The sequence below is a fragment of the Solenopsis invicta genome, chromosome 2 (genome assembly GCF_016802725.1).
Source record: "Solenopsis invicta isolate M01_SB chromosome 2, UNIL_Sinv_3.0, whole genome shotgun sequence".
In the NCBI taxonomy this organism is placed as follows: Eukaryota; Metazoa; Arthropoda; class Insecta; order Hymenoptera; family Formicidae; genus Solenopsis; species Solenopsis invicta.
Window position 1 is genome coordinate 24,961,480 of NC_052665.1, and position 9,160 is coordinate 24,970,639.

At 32.6% G+C, this 9,160-nt stretch overlaps 1 protein-coding gene and 1 long non-coding RNA gene across 6 annotated transcripts in view; both read right to left on the reverse strand.

The window, feature by feature from the left end:
* The window catches only part of LOC105199499 (golgin subfamily A member 1), a 363,242-nt gene extending 354,901 nt beyond the window's left edge, over positions 1-8,341 (reverse strand). For 2 of the 5 annotated variants that reach the window (XR_005574121.1, XR_005574120.1), the window contains exon 1: positions 7,859-8,337. Coding sequence is in view for 3 of the 5 variants with exons in the window: in XM_039459791.1 (XP_039315725.1) it covers positions 7,859-7,969 (111 nt within the window). In the remaining 2 variants the exon portion in view is untranslated. Of the gene's footprint in view, positions 1-7,858 lie in introns of all 5 variants that reach the window. The other 3 variants (XM_039459791.1, XM_039445719.1, XM_039459792.1) reach the window with 3 other exon arrangements.
* LOC120356890 lies at positions 1,611-5,436 on the reverse strand. The gene is made up of 2 exons (XR_005574124.1): positions 5,366-5,436; positions 1,611-2,672 (listed from the first exon to the last, which is right to left on the reverse strand). It is a non-coding gene; the product is annotated as an uncharacterized LOC120356890 (long non-coding RNA).
* Positions 8,342-9,160: the final 819 nt, after the last annotated feature.

The following is a 9,160-nucleotide window of genomic DNA, read 5'->3' on the forward strand; positions in this document are numbered from 1 at the left end:
GCATCTGGCAACAATTCCTTATCATTGCAGCTGTGAATTTTTATCGGCGTTTTTTTTTTTTTGTGATCGAAAATGTCGAAATTTGTGCCCAATAAGCGTCATTTGCGGGAAGTTTTGCTTTTTGCCTTCAATTCGAAAAAATCTGCGGCTGAGGCGCGTCGAATGATTGTAAAAACTTATGGTGAGGCTTCCATTAGTGAAAAAACGTGTCGAGAATGGTTCCAACGCTTCAAAAGTGGTGATTTCGGCGTAGAAGGCAAGGAGCGTCCCGGACAGGTGAAAAAGTTTGAAGACGCACAATTGGAAACATTACTGAATGAAGATTCATCTCAAACGCAACAGGAGCTTGCAGATTCATTGGGCGTGACTCAACAAGCTATTTCACATCGTTTGAAAATCATAGGAATGATCCAAAAGCATGGACACTGGGTGCCATACGAATTAAAGCCGAGAGACGTCGAACGGCGTTTTTTCGCGTGCGAACAGCTGCTCCAACGGCAAAAACGGAAGGGTTTTCTGCATCGTATTGTAACCGGCGATGAAAAGTGGATCCATTATGATAATCCAAAGCGAAAAAAATCGTGGGGCTACCGCGGCCATGCATCAACATCGACGGCCAAGCCAAACATCCATGGCTCGAAGCTCATGCTGTGTATTTGGTGGGACCAGCTCGGCGTGATTTATTATGAGCTGTTGCAACCGGGTGAAACCATCACAGGAGCTCGCTACCGAACACAATTAATGCGTTTGAGCCGAGCATTGCAGGAAAAACGGCCACAATACGAGCAAAGACACGAAAAAGTGATGTTGCTGCACGACAACGCTCGGCCACATGTTGCTCAGGTCGTTAAAACCTATCTGGAAACATTGAAATGGGACGTCTTACCTCATCCGCCGTATTCTCCTGACATCGCCCCTTCAGATTACCACTTGTTCCGATCAATGGCGCATGGCCTGGCTGAGCAGCACTTCCATTATTACGAAGAGGCCAAAAACTGGGTCGATTCGTGGATCGCCGCAAAAGACGAGCAGTTTTTTCGACGCGGGATTCATATGCTGCCCGAAAGGTGGGAGAAAGTAGTGGCCAGCGATCGACAATACTTTCAAGAATAAGTATGTAACCATTTTTCAACAATCAATCCTCAAATTTTGACAAAAAACGGCGGTTTGCAATTTGTACTCCTAATATCTATTGTGTATCTCTCAACGAGCACAATCTAATGGTATAACAAATATAAAAACGTTTATACAACTTTTCTTAAAACTTTGTAACTTTTCTTACAATCGTATAACAACTAAAAAGTGGATGTAGTAACGTTATTGAAATGTTTACATCAATTAAGTAGGGAATCTATACAACTAATTTTTAATTGCATTAATAACATTAAAATTTGTAATACATTTTGTTTTACAACCAACCGTTAATAGTCATAGAATAATGTCATAATCATTGTTTTAAAAATCACGTATAGACGTTAATACAATTTTCGTATTATAAACGATGCAAAATAAAAAATAAATAATGCAAAAATAAACCATATTACATTCTTATACAACTTTATTAGAGAAGAAATAAAAATTGGAACTACGGAATAAATTATTATAATTAATACCTCTTATCAAACAATTTAATCGGTTTTGCTTAAAAACTAATATCTCACATATATTTCACATGGTTCATATACCTATCGCAAGTATATCTATTGCAGTACAATTATGTATGGTTATTTACCTGACAGTATTCTTATTATTTATCAACGTTAAAAACTAAGCACTTGTGAAAAATGATAAAAGATCATTCACCACCACTAAGCATATCTGTCAATTACAAAGTAAAGCAGAAGGCAGCAGGTACACATACCAAGGATATCAATGTTATTGACGAAAGTTGGGTTAACATATACGGAATTGTATAAATGTTTAAAAACAGTGATATTTATATCGCAACTAATATAGTATGAGTCGTACAAGACGTTACAAAATCTTAAATTAAATACCGATTAATTACGGAATCGTGTAGACGTTATAAGTTATATATACTCAATGTACAACAGATGTTACAAAAATTACAAATTGTATAATCAACATTAACTTTTTAGTCATATAATATTCCAGTATGTAACACATACAAACGTTTCATGGAGTTGTAAAAACTTTCTTACAACCTTGTGCTCTTTGGGCTATTATGTATCTATTATATATATCTAGATTTATTTTAAAAATAAATAAATTTATATTTAGTTATTCATAGAAAATGTGTATCTGTATCTGTAATCAGTTACATTTTTCTCCAGTAACAAGTAACTGTATCCCATTATTTTAAAAACATCTCTTACAATACTGAATTTAACTAAACAATATAAAATGTAAAAAATTTTTTTATAATTGCTAATAATTTCAACTATTCATTCTTAATTCTTTATTTTCTTAATACTGTAAACCCACAACTTTTTACAAAAAGTAATAAAATCGTATATAACTACAGAATTGAAACAACATGACTTAGTGCTAATCTTAATACAATGTCATTCTTTATAATTTATATTTATAATTTTTTTTTATAATTTATTCGAATTCATATTACCAAGATTTGCATTTTTAATAAATTTAATAACTTCCGTATTACTACTAAAATATCAAACGCACAAAACTTGAATTTAATCAACATTACGCTCAGTTTTCTCGTGTGTGTGAAGCTGGCACATCATTTGGTGGAAAATCACTAAACATTGACAGTTCTGAGTTTATTTTCAATAGTTCTACAGTTCCTGATAGATAAAACAAATAGTTCTGGCCTTTAAAGCGAAAAAAACGCATAGGACAAAGTGAGGTGCCAGGTTCACGCAGCACCTCAGTTTGTCCTACGACATTTTCCAGACCGAATTCTTGTAGGATTTTAAAAGATCTATAGTTCTAGATGAGTTCTAGAAAGAGTTCCAGCGTTTAACATAGTTTTTTTATTTTTTTTTATTTTTTTTTTTATAAAACATTTATGTTGTAATATTATATAATAGAGTTCCGTGTACAAAAAAATATTTTTCCTACAGTTCTCAACATATTAAAGCGCGTTCCAAAGAGTTCCGGGCGATTCTGATATTAGTTAATTAACAAAAAATTAATAACTCTCGAAAAAGTCGATTTTCCGCACATATAGGTGAGGTGCTGGACTTTTTCGAAGAGTTCTGTGTACGAAAAAATATTTTTCCTACAGTTCTAAACATATTGAAGCGCGTTCCGAAGAGTTCCGGGCGATTCCGATATTAGTTAAATAACAAAAAATTAATAACACCCGAAAAAGCCGATTTTCCGCACATATAGGTGAGGTGCTGGCCTTTTTCGAAGAGTTCTGTGTACGAAAAAATATTTTTCCTACAGTTCTCAACATATTGAAGCGCGTTCCGAAGAGTTCCGGGCGATTCCGATATTAGTTAATTAACAAAAAATTAATAACACCCGAAAAAGCCGATTTTCCGCACATATAGGTGAGGTGCTGGACTTTTTCGAAGAGTTCTGTGTACGAAAAAATATTTTTCCTACAGTTCTCAACATATTAAAGCGAGTTCCGAAGAGTTCCGGGTGATTCCGATATTAGTTAATTAACAAAAAATTAATAACTCCCGAAAAAGCCGATTTTCCGCACATATAGGTGAGGTGCTGGACTTTTTCGAAGAGTTCTGTGTACGAAAAAATATTTTTCCTACAGTTCTCAACATACTGAAGCGCGTTCCGAAGAGTTCCGGGCGATTCCGATATTAGTTAATTAACAAAAAATTAATAACTCCCGAAAAAGTCGATTTTCCGCACATATAGGTGAGGTGCTGGACTTTTTCGAAGAGTTCTGTGCACGAAAAAATATTTTTCCTACAGTTCTCAACATATTAAAGCGCGTTCCGAAGAGTTCCGGGCGATTCCGATATTAGTTAATTAACAAAAAATTAATAACACCCGAAAAAGCCGATTTTCCGCACATATAGGTGAGGTGCTGGACTTTTTCGAAGAGTTCTGTGTACGAAAAAATATTTTTCCTACAGTTCTCAACATATTAAAGCGCGTTCCGAAGAGTTCCGGGCGATTCCGATATTAGTTAATTAACAAAAAATTAATAACTCCCGAAAAAGTCGATTTTCCGCACATATAGGTGAGGTGCTGGACTTTTTCGAAGAGTTCTGTGCACGAAAAAATATTTTTCCTACAGTTCTCAACATATTAAAGCGCGTTCCGAAGAGTTCCGGGCGATTACATAATTTATTAGTTAATAATAAATTGTTAACTCCCGCCAAACACGTATTTTGTCATATATGGGTGAGACGCTGGTCTTTATTCGAGAGTTCCGTGTACAAAAAAATATTTTTCCAATAGTTCTTAACGTAACAAAGCGCCTTCCGAAGAGTTCCGGTCGATTGCATAATTTATTAGTTAATAATATTTATTAGTTAATAATAAATTATGCAATCGACCGGAACTCTTCGGAAGGCGCTTTGTTACGTTAAGAACTATTGGAAAAATATTTTTTTGTACACGGAACTCTCGAATAAAGACCAGCGTCTCACCCATATATGACAAAATACGTGTTTGGCGGGAGTTAACAATTTATTATTAACTAATAAATTATGCAATCGATCGGAACTCTTCGGAAGGCGCTTTGTTACGTTAAGAACTATTGGAAAAATATTTTTTTGTACACGGAACTCTCGAATAAAGACTAGCGTCTCAACCATATATGACAAAATACGTGTTTGGCGGGAGTTAACAATTTATTATTAACTAATAAATTATGCAATCGACCGGAACTCTTCGGAAGGCGCTTTGTTACGTTAAGAACTATTGGAAAAATATTTTTTTGTACACGGAACTCTCGAATAAAGACCAGCGTCTCACCCATATATGACAAAATACGTGTTTGGCGGGAGTTAACAATTTATTATTAACTAATAAATTATGCAATCGACCGGAACTCTTCGGAACGCGCTTTAATATATTGAGAACTGTAGGAAAAATATTTTTTCGTACACAGAACTCTTCGAAAAAGTCCAGCACCTCACCTATATGTGCGGAAAATCGGCTTTTTCGGGAGTTATTTATTTTTCGTTAATTAACTAATATCGGAATCGCCCGGAACTCTTCGGAACGCGCTTTAATATGTTGAGAACTGTAGGAAAAATATTTTTTTGTACACGGAACTCTATTATATAATATTATAACATAAATGTTTTATAAAAAAAAAATAAAAAAAAATAAAAAAACTATGTTAAACGCTGGAACTCTTTCTAGAACTCATCTAGAACTATAGATCTTTTAAAATCCTACAAGAATTCGGTCTGGAAAATGTCGTAGGACAAACTGAGGTGCTGCGTGAACCTGGCACCTCACTTTGTCCTATGCGTTTTTTCGCTTTAAAGGCCAGAACTATTTGTTTTATCTATCAGGAACTGTAGAACTATTGAAAATAAACTCAGAACTGTCAACGTTTAGTGATTTTCCACCAAATGATGTGCCAGCTTCACACACACAGTTTTCTCACCTTCATGTAAAAACAAATTTATCATATAACTGTTTACTAAAACTAAATTTGTAAAGATTAGCAAAGGCCCCTACACAAGATGAGAATTATATGAACATGCTCAAATCTTTTACCTTCCTACAATAATGAATCTGTCACATGCTAAAAATAAACTTGTAAAAATTAGCAAGCTTTGAGAAAGGTGAGAACTTTATGAAATTAAAAAGTAATTTTCTTGTAAAAATTATTAATCAAACAACAAATAATAAAAAATATTTTTATAAAAATAGATTTTATTTCCTTTTGTTATTTAAATACTGATATGATAAAATCTAAAAAAATTAATTTTTTTGTTTTGCTTTATCATAACACTTTATCAACATTATATATAAGGTACTAATAATATATTATAACACGTTTTGAAATTTAAAAAACCATCAATTAAGTCAAAGAAACAAAATTTGAATATTTCATAAACAGCATTTCTGCAAACTGTACATTTATAAATTTAAGTACATTAGTATTATACCCCTATAAAAATTCATCAAAACTGGCCTTTTAAAATTGAGCTAAATATTTTAATAAGTGATATAAGCTGACATCATATATAATGCAAGATAAAATATAATTACTTTTTTTTATTATCAAGTAAGATTATTTTATGACTAATAATAATTTCTAAAAACTTTTTGCTATTACATAATGTGATATGCACATAACTCAAAATTAAAAAGTTGATAGTTATAATTATAAGTATCAACTTTTCAATATTGTGTGCACATAAATCATTATTTATCATTAAATAATATATTTAATAATAAATCTATTTGTATTATTAAACTTATTAAGAAATTCTTTTACTTAGATATTTATTAAAATAACTTAAGTACTGCATTTAAAGCATTGAAGTATTCAATAATCAAAAATTTCTTAATTCTCTTTATATATCTTTCTCTATTCCCTTTATGTACCTTTGTCTATTCCCTTTATGTATCTTCCTTTATCCCCTTTACATATCATAATTATTATAAGTACAATCTATACAAATATTTTTAAACATTAAAGATATGTATATTTGTTGGAAATAATTCTGTGATTTAAATTAGTAAATTGTTACTTAATGAATTACACTTTATATCAATGTACAGAAAAGATTGAAAAATGTAACAATATAATCTTAACACAAAAAACAAAGAAAAATTTGCTACACTAAAAATTTTATTTGAATTCAATAACTAACAAACTAATTATTAAAATTCAAAATTAATACTGAAGGAAACAATTTTTCTCACCAATTTGGCTCAAACTTTGCAATATTGTATATTTTGGTACATAGAACAAGAGTATGTAAGAAAAAATTGAGACAAAAGCAGGTAAAAGGAGTTATAAAGAGTTAAACTGATACTTGTGAAGTTAAGAAATTTGTCATCAATATGTATAGAACATGAGAACATGTTAAATGTTTTTTAATATATTTTTTATGTTTATATTTTGGACAATAACATGTAATATATGTATTGACAATAAAATAAAAAGTTACTTTCTTTGAACAATGACATTACCTTTCTAGTGATGATAAATTTAAATAAAGCAGAGTATCCAACCTGAGTGACAATCTTCATTATGTTTCAATATTCAAAAATCCTTTTTATTTGTTCTTACGTCTTTCACCTTACTAAATTGATGACTTATGATATACTACAATGATAAAATCTAGAACAATTAGCAAAGGCCCCAACGCAAACTACATATTACATTAATTTATCAGTAAAATGTTTCTTTATGTATTTCATTGTATATTTAATCCCAAACCTTGTATAATCTTTTCAGAATCTGTTATTTTAGTATTTAATGAATTCATTAATTAGTAAGGTAAAAAGTTGGATAAATAAATTTTTGAATATTGTATACGTAATCTAAAAGTTATTATTTTTCAATTTTTCTGTTTACTAAACTTGTGAACTCACTATATACTAAAATAGTAAAAGATCTGGAAAATTTAGCAGCAAAGGTCTCAATGCATTACACAAACCATAAAATATATGAAACACATTTAGTGATTTAATGAAGTAAAAGATTTAAAAATAAGATTCTTTTAACATATACGTGCTTCTGTGTATGCTCAAATAAACAGTTCCTGTGTCCGTATGTGCTATCAGTGTGACAGATTTCCTAACCCCACAAGTCTTTAGGGTTTTATAATTTTTTACCCGCTTGAGTGACAAATTTTTCTTACATATTCTAGGGACCAAAATACCCAATATTACAAAGTTTGAGCCAAATCGATGAGAAAGACAATTTCCATTAGTATTACCTTAAAATCGCATCGATAATATTTAGCCACATTGTTGTATTTACCTGGGACATATGCCTGGAATTAATACCGCGTATATTGCCAGCGTTTTTGATGACAGTGGACACGTCACTGCCGATTTCCTCACGTATCTTATTCTTTAGACTAGCAAACATGGTATAACGCGGCACAATTATTAAAGTCAACACGCGACAATGATGACGACACGTACAACACCACCTGTTAATCCGATGTAACGTCAATTCAATACGAGCGGCACTCCACACCTGAAATGTGTGCTCATCGAATTTAATTCGGATATTGAAGCGTGAGGAGTGTATCGTGCGTGAGCACAGCTTTATTTCTCATTGTATATTCGCTTCTCATTGATGCACGCACTGTTCAATGCAGTTGTAACTTATGAGTCCATCGTTTGCACTACGTTAACTTTTTATAACTGCGGTTACATTAGACACGACGTAGGCTGCGTTCCGAAATTCACTGCCAGTACTGAAAATCTATAGTATACGTAACGTGAACTATAGATTTTGGCTATGTTCCGATATTAACTGCCAGTACTGAAAATGTATAGTGGCTGCGTTCCGAAATTCACTGCCAGTACTGAAAATCTATAGTATACGTAACATGAACTATAGATTTTCAGTACTTGCAGTGTATATCGGAACGCAGCCAGTATATGTGACGTGAACTACAAATTTTCAGTACTACCAGTAAAAACGGAACACAGCCCATCAGTACTTGCAGTGTATATCGGAACGCAGCCGTACTCTAGGCATGTTCCGAAATTAACTAGCAGCACTATCAGGACTGCGTTCAAAAATTTTACTCGTCGGGTAAAGTAACTTTGAGTGACCAATCAGGATGAAGAAATCTTAAGAAATCTCAAGATTTCTTTATTCTGATTGGTCACTTAAAGTTACTCTACCCGACAAGTAGAATTTTTGAACGCAGCCCAGGGGGTCGATTGCGTATTCCAAAACCTAGTGAAAATGGTAAAAGTGAGCTCTCACTCGATTGGCTACTTTTCACCATAGTGGAAATGCGATATTTCCCACGTGACATTGCTCGGTAAGTATTTTGATGTCGAGTTCAATCAAACTGTGTCGAATTTGGTCGAGTTTGCGGAGTCTTGTATCGTTTTAGAATGGAGTACCTTTTACTTTTTATTGAGCAAGAGGAAAATGCGAATTAGAAAAAGAATTAGAAAAAGAAATTTAAATTTATCAAGAAGGAGACTGAGAGATACTCAGGATCATGGTGGAAGTAATAAGGTGTGCTTATGCGCACGTTTCTTGCAATATCCAATCACAAAACGTGACAGAAGTCCGCCATGTTTTGCACTTTTG